The sequence below is a fragment of the Manis pentadactyla genome, chromosome 11 (genome assembly GCF_030020395.1).
Source record: "Manis pentadactyla isolate mManPen7 chromosome 11, mManPen7.hap1, whole genome shotgun sequence".
Lineage (NCBI taxonomy): Eukaryota > Metazoa > Chordata > Mammalia > Pholidota > Manidae > Manis > Manis pentadactyla.
The window spans coordinates 41,193,226-41,207,330 of record NC_080029.1 but is presented as its reverse complement, the minus strand read 5'-3'; the positions used below and the strand labels follow the sequence as shown (position 1 = coordinate 41,207,330).

Genomic DNA, 14,105 nt, shown 5'->3' with positions numbered 1-14,105 from the left:
GGGAGGGAGCACACAATTTATTGAGGCTTTTTCAGGGAGGATGTAATATATCCTGAAGGAAGAATAATATAATTTTATGGATTTTTCATAATTCTCTACTGAATTCTCTATTCAGTTCTTAGTTATTATACTGTTATAAATTACATAATCTTTATTCATTGTATAATCACTACTAGTAGCATCTTATTAAGAAGGTAGAATTGTACATATAGTATACTTATTTAGAATTTTCCTCTTCATATTTTCAACACCCATAATGTGTTAAAAGCTACTTTTGATATCAATGAATCTCAAAGAGTAGAATATTTCCATTTTTAATTAACCAACTCTACCTACATATGTTTATCATTAACTGTTGATTATGAATTTTAAAGAAGGGAGTAACATCTCTTAACCTGCTTCCTTGTCAGCCACTCCCTCCCCTCCCCCACAACAACTACCCACTTATCCTTGTCTTCATAGAAATTTACCAGAATAAGAGATATGAAAAGAACCTTAGAAAGCATAACCCAGTGTCTACCTTACAAATAAGGAAACAGAGGCCCCTCAACGATTTTCTCATGGTTACATGTTAGTTGCTTCTAGACTCTATGTATATGTGTATATATGTATATGTACATATAGATCTACACACACAATAAGTATGTATCTACCAGTATTCCAATAAAAGAAAGAAGAATAAACACATTGACTTTTTACCACATTGTTTAAGTATCTTGAAAAGTCTCTTGTCAATTGAAAAATGTAATCATTCAGTAAATTCTGCTCCTGCTTTTGTGCTATAAAAAAAAAGAGAGAGAGAAAATAACTACCAGCAATGTTCTTTAGTTTAAAAACCATTAATCAAAATCAGACATATGCCTGGTTTTAAAAGTCAAATAGTATTATAAGGCTTATAACAAAAACCAGAAGGTGCTCCTTAGTGCTTTGTCCACCCCTGCATTTGACTCCTCAGAATAAACGATTTTTAATTCATTTTAACTTTATCTTTTTCCATTTCCTTAAAAAAAATTTTCTTAAAAAATGCTCTGATGGTGATTTCTTGATTTGTCATGTTAAGACATTTTCTGCTTACTTCCTAGTATAGCACAGAAGGACATGGCATGCTTATTCCCATCTCTACCTCCTGCACCCACACCCTCCGCATTTCTTCCCAGTAACCTCCCCATAAAGTCACAGTTTTTGTTTAAGTGAATTTTAACTGTTTAGATCATTATGACAATGCAAATACTATTCACTGATGAGACAAATAGTGCAGTATTATATTTCCTCTCACATAATTTTTTGTTTTCCTGGGGGTTCAAAATTGCCTATTTTTAAATTGCCTAGCTTTCCTTGTACATATAATTAATTCATATAAAAATCTAAACCAGAACTATAAAATCTTTCTGAATGTTACTTCCAATGTGGTCAAATACCATTAAGTCATCTATCGCTGCCATTCCTCTGTCCTCCCCTGCTGCCTTTGTACTAAGTTTCTTTTAGGCCTGTTGCACAGCTGACCTCTTGGTCCTTCCTTTGCATCTCTCTTATGTTGGACCTTCCATTTACTGAATCCATACCCACTTCTTTTTCTTGATTTATTCCCTCTGTTTGTTGAGGCAAATTTTGTACTAGCTTCCAGAGATAGAGTAATTGGGACATTTTGAGTTCTTACGTCTAAATACATCTCTATATTTTTTTACTTGGCTGGTAGTTTGGATGGGTGTCTAATGTTGGAAATTATTTTATCTCACAATTTGAAGGCATTCTCTTCTAACCTGTAGTACAGTGTTGCAGTTAAGTGTGAAACCATTCTGATTCCTGATCTTTTGTGTGAGGTCTGCTTTTTCCCTATAGAAGCCTTTAGGATCTTCTCTTTCTCTTCTTTCTCATGAAATCCCACAGTGATGGGACTTGGTGTCTTTTCTTTCTTGTGTTGTGTTGTGTTCTGGGAATTTGATTGGCCCTTTCAAATAGGAACCTCAATTCTCCAATTCTGAGAAATGTATTTTTGTATTATTTCTTTGGTAACTTTATCCTTTCCATTTTTTTCTGTCCTCCTTTTCTGACCTTCCTGTTAGTTAGATCTTCAACATCTCAGAACAGTCTTCTAATTTTCGTATCTTTTATCCTGTTCCTCGTCTCCTTATTTTTTGTTCTATTTTTGGAGAGTTTTCCCTAATTTTTCTTACAGTCTTCCTATTGAATATTTATATTTTTAGTTATTATATCTTTCATTTCTAAGAATTCTTTCTTGTTCTTTATTCTTTCTTTTAAGCGCCTTGTTCTTTTTTTCATAAATGCAGTTATCTTCTTTAACACCTTCAAAATATATTCTTGTTAATATTGAGAGACTATTTTCTACACTATATAGAGAACATATATGTACATGATATGTAATAATATAGAAAGAATATGTATTCTCTAAGAATATATCTTTAAAAGCATTCTTATGTCCTTGGTGTTGTGTATGTTTCCATCAAGTTCTATTTTTCTGTCTGCTCTAGTTTCTGTCCTTCACACTGGAGCTTTCCCTGAAGATGCTGGTGGTCTTTGACTGTCTATTCTGATTTGAGAGCACTAACAGGTTTGGTTCCTGGGTGGGCTTCACTGTACAGTGATCAGGAAGGGACCACCATTTTGCTGGAGGACGCTTCAGTGTTGGAGTCTGTGGGACTTTTTCTGACACTGTTCAGTTTCCATAGAGAAGAATCCAACCATCTCCTTCAGGGTAGAGAAAGAATTGCAGAAGGATCATAACACACCTGGCGAGTAGCCTTCATCAAGCTGAGTGGTGGAAGTAGGTCTCAGTACGGCACTTTTGCCTTCAGTTCTATATGATATCCTGCAGCTTAGAGCCCTCTGGTCTGATTTCTCTGCCAGCATTGGACAGGAATAGTTACTCAGCTGCACAGAAGGTGCATTTGAGCTGGAGGTCTAACTGCTCATTACAAAGACTTTCCGTCAGTCTTCGGCCTCATGACCTCCAGTGCCCAAGACTTCCCCAGTCCCAGGGAGAAAACTTGCTTCCATGGTGTGCTTCTCTACAGACACTTGCTATTCATGTTTCTCTTTCTAATAGTTCTCTTCCATGACACCTTGCAAAAATTTGTTGGGATTTATTGTCTTCTAATGCTTTCTCTGTCAGTCTTTTTGTATTTGTGTGTTTATAACTTTTTTCAATGTTTTACACACATTTTTGTGAAGTTGCATTAGGGAGCAAAGATAGAAGCCCATGTTTCATCCATCACAGGTAACCAAAAGTCACAACACTATTCTTTGCGTGTAGTGAGCCCTTATATTCTACCGTAAGTCTCACTGCTGGCAGGTGAAGTATGTTTTGTTACGCTCTGAAGCACATTGCTTTTATGTCCCCTTTCCTTCCTTCCTCTTTTCTTCCCCCATCTCTACTCGTTTCAGTATTTTCTCTTTTATTTGCCTTAAGATAACTAGTACTTGCAATATATAGCTTACTTTCACCTGCATAGGATTTCTTGATAAAAAAAAGAAAAGACCAAGAAGATCCACTGGAGTTAACTTCATGAAAAACCTGACAAGAAGTGGAAAATCAACTGAGGCATGGGAAACAGACCAAATTACCCAGGTACCATGGCAGTTTCCCGGTATTCACTTTTGAATATTTACTTCACATTTGAACATACTGGGTTCCCATGTGACAGTCCCATTGAAATGAAGGCTATTTTAATTCCTATCCTCATATTTGTCTTTGCCAGCTAATCACTCCCACACCGGTTTTTGCTCCTGTTCAGTCCTTTCTATAACTGTGGTCCTGGCCTTTTGATTCCCATGGCACTTCATCATCTATAAGACATAAGTTCTGGAAGCTGCCCAGCTTAACAAACTTTAGGGCCTCCTTGGATAATGATCCTCTACCCGCCAAGTTCAAGACGACACTCATACCTCCAGGGATGCTTCTGGGTCTGTGAACTTTTGGGTGCAGGCTAGATGACCACATCCAATTTTTGTGGAAAATATCATTGTTTTTTAATTAAACACACACATGGATGTGCTTTGTAATAGAATGCAAAATATACATACTTGTGGACACATTTCATAGTGTCTAAGAAGCCCCAAGACTTGACACAAACTCTTCTCTATCTCTGCTTTCAGGGTAGGCTAGAAAAAAAATCTGAGGAATACCTTCTTTATAAATGGTAAAGTCATAGCTGGAAACAAGACATAATTTGCAAATTCATGTTAAGAAACAGAATAAATTCTCCACATGGTAGCAGATAAAGGAGTTGGTTCTACTATTATCACATACGGAGAGAAACCACATAATATAATTGCTACTAATTCTTAATTTTAAACAGTCTTTTAAAGAGGAAAGGAAAAAACTGACAAGAGCAGTACTAAGACTGTGGTGTGGAGTAAAGGAAGTTAGTAGATGAGGCAAAAACCAGAGAGAGTTAAAGGTGATGGGAAAAGGTGGGAGACTTTCACCGTTGGTAACCAGCCTGTGATAGAAGAGAACAGTGAAGTCCTCACCTGGGTTTGAGGTCAATTACTAAGTGCTTTGTATGTACCTGCAAGAACAGCCTGGAGCTCTTCAAATTTTCTGTTTTTGTTTGTGTACTCTCCTTCTGTTGCCTGAAGCTGCAGAAGACACTCAACAAGTTCCTCTTCCTTTACTTTGATACTCTCCATTTTGTTAACAAATGTTTGCTTTAAAGAAAGCAAAGTTAATTGTGAGGTATGATTTGGGAGAATTTACACACTTAACATGCTAGAGTAGAATACAAGTTCTGTGATGTTGGGAGCGAGCCTATGGACTTTAAGCAATGCCAGTTATGTAAGTTAAGACAACAGCAATCATTTCTGCAGTATCCTAGAAAAAGCAAAGCTGCTCTCCTAGCCAAATCAATATAGATCTTGCAGTCAGATTGCTAAGCAACATTTCCTCCTCTGTTCTTTCCACTGGCCTTCTAACCCTGCCAACACCCTGCTTCTCAGGAACATCCTCTGCCCCAGGAGAAGGCCGCACCCTTAAAACCTCCCTCCCTAGGGCCTCCGCCCACAAAACGGCGAACTCCCCACTTCTCTTCCGGGTCCTCTGCTCCCGCCAGTGCCAGCCAAGGCCCAATCACCCCTCTACACCTTCCCGCCGGCGCCACCTAAGGTCCAATAATCTTCTGACCCACCCCTTCCTTGCTAGCCTGTATAAATTGAGCCTGCAAACAATAAACTGTGCCAGCTTGATCAGACATCCTGTCTTGCTGGTCGTGCTTTGTGTCCCTTGCTTGTTTCATTTCTGCAGGTTTCTCGTTTTGGCCCTCGTTGATAGTCCCGCGGGACGGGACACTGTGAGGCTGAGAGTTCTGTCTTAGTCTCCTCTCCTCCTGAGGTGCATACAAAAGTATCTGGTGCATAGTAGATATTTAAAAAATATTTCTGCCTGACTCACTCTCTGGCAAGCTCGAAAGTAAGCAGATGAGACTCAGCTGGCTGCCCGGAGACGCTTTTAGTTCTATAGCTCTACGGCCATGATTGTATCAGTGTTACTATATGTGCCTCAAAAACGTATTTAAGAAAACTTCTTTTGATCATATTTTACGAAAAAAGAGGCAACAGAACAGAATACACACAAGTTCTAGGAAATGTGGATTTAAGAAATGGGGCGGAGGCAGAAATAATTGGATATAATGCTATAGTAAATGGATAAAAAGGTTCCACAACAAAACATGAGGATGTCTGGTTAATTATTCAAACTCAGGTTTTATTTAGTCTCAAGTGGAATAACAGTCGGACCTCTCTAAGAAAGTCAAGATGCGTTTAAAATGGTGATGAAGGCAGAGCCAGCCAGCTGACTTGACTATCCATTCTCCTGTCCTTCAATATCAGGACTCCTGGGTTTTCCCTGAGCATCTGCCTGCCAGCTAGGGTGACTTCCCAGCTTCCTCTGCAGAGGGATGTGACCACCGAGTTGGTGAGAAGTGGCATGTGCCACTGCTGGGTCCTGCCCCTGCAGCAGGAAGGGGCCTGTGCCCCTGCGGCCTTTCCTCCTTCCCCTGGCAGGAAGAGGGTGAGAACAGAAGCTGCACTTGGACCCACACAGGTTGGCCTCATGCTGAGGATGGGAGAGCTGCTCTTCCAGCCCTGGGCACTTTTCCTCTGGCTTGTACCAGGCAAGAAAAATAAACATCTCTCTTCAATAATGACCACGTCAGAGAGTCCTCTCAACTAGATACTCAGACTTCGAAGATTTGAATGGGCCATACTTGACCCAGTGCACTCTTAAAACCTTTTGTTTCTTAGTTTTTATTTTATCCAAGCTGCATTACACACAGTTTGAAGGAAAGCCCAAGTGCCTGCAGAGCAATGCCAGGAGTGCTTCCCCAGTGGGAGGCGCCCTCAACAAAGCCAACCAGAGGCTAGTGTCCTTCGACCCCAGTGAAGTGACCATTAACTCAAATGCAAGAGAAAGAGAGCACCTGCGGGTGGGTGTGCCAGCCTCCCTGGCTTAGAAGCCCTATGTTCAAATAGGAACCAACATCCCTTGGGCATCCCTTCCTGGCTCCCAAAAGGGACAAACCCATTTAAGAGAGGCACAAAACCCAGGAAAGCCCAATGCTCTGGGTTCCCACCAGTTATTTTTCCAGTCCAGACGTGACACACCAGTCAGGGGCCACTCAGTACAAGCAATATTGCCTGATAATAAAACTGACAGTCCACCTTTATCAGGCTACCAGGGGAAGGAGCCAGAAAGGTAAGCTAAAGTCAACTGCCCAGCAAGGGACAGAGGGCTGCTAACCCTGGACTACACATCTTGCTTATGTTCACTGCATTTTGGCATTTCTTTGACAGAGCAGCTGGCTTATGCCCTAATTAACACAGTGATATGCCAGCCTGATATGTCTCCTCCCAAATTGCTATTAGAATCTTTATGAATAAATACAAAAAGACAGAAACACCATGATTTAGAAGTATCACAATGCAGGATCAAGAGTAAAGATTCACAAGCCATATTTCACACAGTTTACTCTTAAAAGCTTTGTTTTTATTTTTATACAAGTTGCATGCATACGTAATTTGATATATGTCCCTTTTTAAAAGGGGACTTCTTCTCCAGAACTCCTCTAGACTGCAGTGTTAACAAACTCAACCGTGTATTGTCTATGCTATGTTTTCTAAAAAAGAAGAGCAAGGGGATAAGGAGGTATGTGAGGGCATTACCATTGCTGGCCCACAGCTTAGGTGCCAGCAGTGCCCTGGCCAGAAACCGTGCTCTTGTTTTATTCTTGGAGACGTTGGGTGCCGGGTGCTGCCTGCCTCAGGCAAGCTGGTGTTTGTCTCCTGGCTCAGTTTGTCAGAGGGGGGCAGCCAGGCAGGCCTGCAGCTCTTTCACCTCCTCCGAGTGTTCCTCCAGCTTCCCTGATTCCTGAACGTCGTGCACACTGAGCTCTGTGACCATGGGCCCAGGTTTGACCAGCTTTTCTCCGCCTCCTGTCTATCTTCCCTTCCTGACTGGCTGCTCTGCTGCCTTAAGGCCCCAGCTCCAGATGCAAAGCTGACAGCCTCACTAGACTGTGAAACCAACTCCCACAACTACAGAAGGTCAAATTCTTCATAAACCCCTTCCCTGGTAGCTCTGCTTCCTGAACGCTGCCAGATACAGGCTGTCAGAGGCAGCAGATCCCACTGGGCCCAGCATGCCAGTGCAGGATGAGGATGAGAATGGCAGCAGAGACCCTTGGGTATCAGAGCCAAGTCTGTAGAAGACTTAGACACAGCACTGCTTGGGAGAAAACACCTCTCAAGATTTGGAAGTTTATACTCGGGACCAGTAACTAATATTCAGGGCTCTTTTCTATAGGCAGAATTTATGGGTTAGGGACCAAGAGGAAGGACCTCGAAGTATTAATCCTAATGATTTTGCTTTCCCTTCCTGTGAATCCTGACTCTGTTGGTTTGGAGGTCTTACTGCTCTAAGAGAAGCATAGTTCCACCAAGGGGGCACTAATGGTTCTATATCAGAACCTGAGGTCACTTTCTCTCCAATTTGGGCTCCTCATGCCACTGAACCAAAGGCAGAAACGGGATTCCCAGGGTTACTGGTGATGATTATCAAGGGAAAAAGGGGTTTTTGCTTTATAATGGCACACAGGCTGCTAGCCATCCAATTTGTGAATTAGACAGAGGCAGACACAGCCCTGCAGCCAGCACACAGCCCAGCACCCAGAGCACAGGCTGGAGGACATTCTGCAGTAACGGTATCATCAGCAGAGCCTTATATTTCTTTTTTTTTTTCTTTTTTTTTTTTTTAGATAATTATTTTTTATTGAAGGGTAGTTGACACACAGTATTACATTACATTAGTTTCAGGTGTACAACACAGTGATTCAACATTTATATACATGATAATTCTAGGTACCAGCTATCACCATACCAAGTTGTTACAATATATTGACTATATTCCTTATGCTATACATTACATCCCGGTTACTTATTTATTTTACAATTGGAAGTGTGTACTTTTTTTGGTTGTTGTTGTTAGGGCATCTCTCATATTTATTGATCAAATGGTTGTTAACAACACTAAAATTCTGTATAGGGGAGTCAATGCTCAATGCACAATCATTAATCCACCCCAAGCCTAATTTTCGTCAGTCTCCAATCTTCTGAAGCATAACGAACAAGTTCTTACATGGAGAACAAATTCTTACATAGTGAATAAGTTACATGGTGAACAGTACAAGGGCAGTCATCACAGAAACTTTTGGTTTTGCTCATGCATTATGAACTATAAACAGTCAGTTCAAATATGAATACACATTTGATTTTTATACTTGATTTATATGTGGATACCACATTTCTCTCTTTATTATTTTTAATAAAATGCTGAAGTGGTAGGTAGATACAACATAAAGGTAGAAAACATAGTTTAGTGTTGTAAGAGAGCAAATGTAGATGATCAGGTGTGTGCCTGTAGACTATGTGTTAATCCAAGCTAGACAAGGGCAATAAAACATCCACATATGCAGAAGATTTCTCTCAGAACAGGGAGGGTGAGGTTCTAAGCCTCACCTCTGTTGATCCCCAATTTCTCACCTGATGACCCCCCTGCGACTGTGCCTGTCTTAGGTTGTTCCTCCCTTGAGGAATCTTACCCGTCTCTGGCTAACCAGTCATCTTCCGGGGCCATACAGGGAAATGTGAAGTTGGTAAGTGAGAGAGAAGCCTTATTGTTTGAAATGGTTAGCTTTTTATTGCTTTGCATATTTATGCCCTGTGGCTTCTATGCCCAGCATTTGTCTTGAGGTATCTTTACCACTTGGAGGAGTTATGATACTCGGTAAATTTGATATGAGGCACGAATTCTATTTAAGAATTCGTTGTAATTAGGAAGGAAGAAGAAAAGCTATAGAAGTAGCAGGCGGAAGAAAACATGGGAAGATTGATTATTTCTTTGACATATCTTCTTGTAGAGTAACTTCAGCATGTATAGATTTTAAGCTACTACTTAAATTGCGCACACACATTAACATAATAGGAGTATAGTTACATAACCAAAGAATACCTGTAATTACCAGCCATCTCCAGTGAAACCAAGAAAACCAGTTAGGCACCCTAGGCATTTGTGAAAACTTATCAATGATATGATGGTTATTATCTAACTGAATTTGAATAGTTTGAGAAAAATCAGACAAATTAAAACAACCCATTCCTGGGCACTGTTCACATCCCATATGTTCTTTTAACAGTAAATAGTCTGTAGTTGTAAGATTTTGGAGCGCTACAATTTGCACTTCTCCTAATTCTTGGTTGAGTTCCAACAGTATAGATCCAGTCAAATTTGTTGTTTTACTGTATGCACAGGCCAGCTTAGATATCTCCTTCCTCATTCTCATGGCAAGTCCAGGAGCTGGTGGGATGAGTGCATCTACACCTGTAGCAGTGCGTGGATCTTTGTTGGGGTTTTTTGATGATCATCTTCTGGCATGAGTCTTCCCGAGAGTGCTGATGTTGGAAGTTCTCTTTCATATCGTATCTTAGTTCATTTTCGGGGTAGCCAAATTAGGCTTTGATCCTCTGTATAAACACAAACAGACCCTTTGCCTACACTTTTATATGTCCTTTATATCATTGTGTAGAACTCATTAGAGGTCACCACATAGGAACTGCCTTTTTTTTTTTTAATCATTAATCTACACTTACATGACGAATACTTTGTTTACTAGGCTCTCCCCTATACCAGGTCCCCCCTATATACTCCTTTACAGTCACTGTCCATCAGCGTAGCAACCTGTTGTAGAATCACTACTTGTCTTCTCTGTGTTGTACAGCCCTCCCCTTTCTCCCACCCCGCTATGGATGCTAATCTTAATACCCCCCTACTTCTCCCCCCCTTATCCCTCCCTACTCACCCATCCTCCCCAGTCCCTTTCCCTTTGGTACCTGTTAGTCCATTCTTGAGTTCTGTGATTCTGCTGCTGTTTTGTTCCTTCAGTTTTTCCTTTGTTCTTATATTCCACAGATGAGTGAAATCATTTGGTATTTCTCTTTCTCTGCTTGGCTTGTTTCACTGAGCAAAATACCCTCCAGCTCCATCCATGTTGCTGCAAATGGTTGGATTTGCCCTTTTCTTATGGCTGAGTAGTATTCCATTGTGTATATGTACCACATCTTCTTTATCCATTCATCTATCGATGGACATTTAGGTTGCTTCCAATTCTTGGCTATTGTAAATAGTGCTGCGATAAACATAGGGGTGCACTGATCTTTCTCATACTTGATTGCTGCATTCCTAGGGTAAATTCCTAGGAGTGCAATTCCTGGGTCAAATGGTAAGTCTGTTTTGAGCATTTTGATGTACCTCCATACTGCTTTCCACAATGGTTGAACTAACTTACATTCCCACCAGCAGTGTAGGAGGGTTCCCCTTTCTCCACAGCCTCGCCAACATTTGTTGTTGTTTGTCTTTTGGATGGCAGCCATCCTTACTGGTGTGAGGTGATACCTCATTGTAGTTTTAATTTGCATTTCTCTGATAATTAGCGATGTGGAGCATCTTTTCATGTGTCTGTTGGCCATCTGTATTTCTTTTTTGGAGAACCGTCTGTTCAGTTCCTTTGCCCATTTTTTAATTGGGTTATTTGTTTTTTGTTTGTTGAGGCGTGTGAGCTCTTTATATATTCTGGACGTCAAGCCTTTATCGGATGTGTCATTTTCAAAGATATTCTCCCATACTCTAGGGTTCCTTTTTGTTCTATTGATGGTGTCTTTTGCTGTACAGAAGCTTTTCAGCTTAATATAGTCCCACTTGTTCATTTTTGCTGTTGTTTTCCTTGCCCGGGGAGATATGTTCAAGAAGAGGTCACTCATGTTTATGTCTAAGAGGTTTGTGCCTATGTTTTCTTCCAAGAGTTTAATGGTTTCATGACTTACATTCAGGTCTTTGATCCATTTTGAGTTTACTTTTGTATATGGGGTTAGACGATGGTCCAGTTTCATTCTCCTACATGTAGCTGTCCAGTTTTGCCAGCACCATCTGTTGAAGAGACTGTCATTTCGCCATTGTATGTCCATGGCTCCTTTATCAAATATTAATTGACCATATATGTCTGAGTTAATGTCTGGATTGTCTAGTCTGTTCCATTGGTCTGTGGCTCTGTTCTTGTGCCAGTACCAAATTGTCTTGATTACTATGGCTTTATAATAGAGCTTGAAGTTGGGGAGTGAGATCCCCCCTACTTTATTCTTCTTTCTCAGGATTGCTTTGGCTATTCGGGGTCTTTGGTGGTTCCATATGAATTTTTGAATTATTTGTTCCAGTTCATTGAAGAATGTTGCTGGTAGTTTCATAGGGATTGCATCAAATCTGTATATTGCTTTGGGCAGGATAGCCATTTTGACGATATTAATTCTTCCTAGCCATGAGCATGGGATGCGTTTCCATCTGTTAGTGTCCCCTTTAATTTCTTTTAAGAGTGACTTGTAGTTTTCAGAATATAAGTCTTTCACTTCTTTGGTTAGGTTTATTCCTAGGTATTTTATTTTTTTTGATGAAATTGTGAATGGAGTTGTTTTCCTGATTTCTCTTTCTGTTGGTTCATTGTTGGTATATAGGAAAGCCACAGATTTCTGTGTGTTGATTTTGTATCCTGCAACTTTGCTGTATTCCGATATCAGTTCTAGTAGTTCTGGGGTGGAGTCTTTAGGGTTTTTTATGTACAGTATCATGTCATCTGCAAATAGTGACAGTTTGACTTCTTCTTTGCCAATCTGGATTCCTTGTATTTTTTTGTTTTGTCTGATTGCCGTGGCTAGGACCTCTAGTACAATGTTAAATAACAGTGGGGAGAGTGGGCATCCCTGTCTAGTTCCCGATCTCAGCGGAAATGCTTTCAGCTTCTCGCTATTCAATATAATGTTGGCTGTGGGTTTTTCATAGATGGCCTTTATTATGTTGAGGTACTTGCCCTCTATTCCCATTTTGCTGAGAGTTTTTATCATGAATGGATGTTGAACTTTGTCAAATGCTTTTTCAGCATCTATGGAGATGATCATGTGGTTTTTGTCTTTCTTTTTGTTGATGTGGTGGATGATATTGATGGACTTTCGAATGTTGTGCCATCCTTGCATCCCTGGGATGAATCCCACTTGGTCATGGTGTACGATGGTTTTGATGTATTTTTGAATTCGGTTTGCTAAAATTTTGTTGAGTATTTTTGCGTCTACGTTCATCAGGGATATTGGTCTGTAGTTTTCTTTTTTGGTGGTGTCTTTGCCTGGTTTTGGTATTAGGGTGATGTTAGCTTCATAGAATGAGTTTGGGAGTATCCCCTCCTCTTCTATTTCTTGGAAAACTTTAAGGAGAATGGGTATTATGTCTTCCCTGTATGTCTGATAAAATTCCGAGGTAAATCCATCTGGCCCGGGGGTTTTGTTCTTCGGTAGTTTTTTGATTACCGCTTCAATTTCGTTGCTGGTAATTGGTCTGTTTAGATTTTCTGTTTCTTTTTGGGTCAGTCTTGGAAGGTTGTATTTTTCTAGGAAGTTGTCCATTTCTCCTAGGTTTCCCAGCTTGTTAGCATATAGGTTTTCATAGTAGTCTCTAATAATTCTTTGTATTTCTGCGGGATCTGTTGTGATTTTTCCTTTCTCATTTCTGATACTGTTGATTTGTGTTGACTCTCTTTTCCTCTTAATAAGTCTGGCTAGAGGCTTATCTATTTTGTTTATTTTCTCAAAGAACCAGCTCTTGGTTTCATTGATTTTTGCTATTGTTTTATTCTTCTCAATTTTATTTATTTCTTCTCTGATCTTTATTATGTCCCTCCTTCTGCTGACCTTAGGCCTCATTTGTTCTTCTTTTTCCAATTTTGATAGTTGTGACATTAGACCGTTCATTTGGGATTGCTCTTCCTTTTTTAAATATGCTTGGAGTGCTATATACTTTCCTCTTAAGACTGCTTTTGCTGCATCCCACAGAAGTTGGGGCTTAGTGTTGTTGTTGTCATTTGTTTCCATATATTGCTGGATCTCCATTTTGATTTGGTCATTGATCCATTGATTATTTAGGAGCGTGTTGTTTAGCCTCCATGTGTTTGTGAGCCTTTTTGCTTTCTTTGAACAGTTTATTTCTAGTTTAATGCCTTTGTGGTCTGAAAAGTTGGTTGGTAGGATTTCAATCTTTTGGAATTTACTGAGGCTCTTTTTGTGTCCTAGTATGTGGTCTATTCTGGAGAATGTTCCATGTGCACTTGAGAAGAATGTGTATCCTGCTGCTTTTGGATGTAGAGTTCTGTAGATGTCTATTAGGTCCATCTGTTCTAGTGTGTTGTTCAGTGCCTCTGTGTCCTTACTTGTTTTCTGTCTGGTGGATCTGTCCTTTGGAGTGAGTGGTGTGTTGAAGTCTCCTAGAATGAATGCATTGCATTCTATTTCCTCCTTTAGTTCTGTTAATATTTGTTTCAGGTATGTTGGTGCTCCTGTATTGGGTGCATATATATTTATAATGGTTATATCCTCTTGATGGACTGAGCCCTCTATCATTATGTAATGTCCTTCTTTGTCTTTTGTTACTTTCTTTATTTTGAAGTCTGTTTTGTCTGATACCAGAATTGCAACACCTGCTTTCTTCTCTCTGTTGTTTGCTTGAA

At 40.1% G+C, this 14,105-nt stretch overlaps 1 protein-coding gene across 1 annotated transcript in view; it reads right to left on the bottom strand.

Annotated features, from left to right (window-relative positions):
• CCDC175 (coiled-coil domain containing 175) overlaps nucleotides 1-14,105 on the bottom strand; it is an 80,120-nt gene that overhangs the window by 5,864 nt on the left and 60,151 nt on the right. Inside the window, 2 exon segments of the mRNA XM_036916636.2 lie at nucleotides 700-779; nucleotides 4,530-4,668. Of these exon segments, the coding sequence (XP_036772531.2) occupies nucleotides 700-779; nucleotides 4,530-4,668 (219 nt within the window).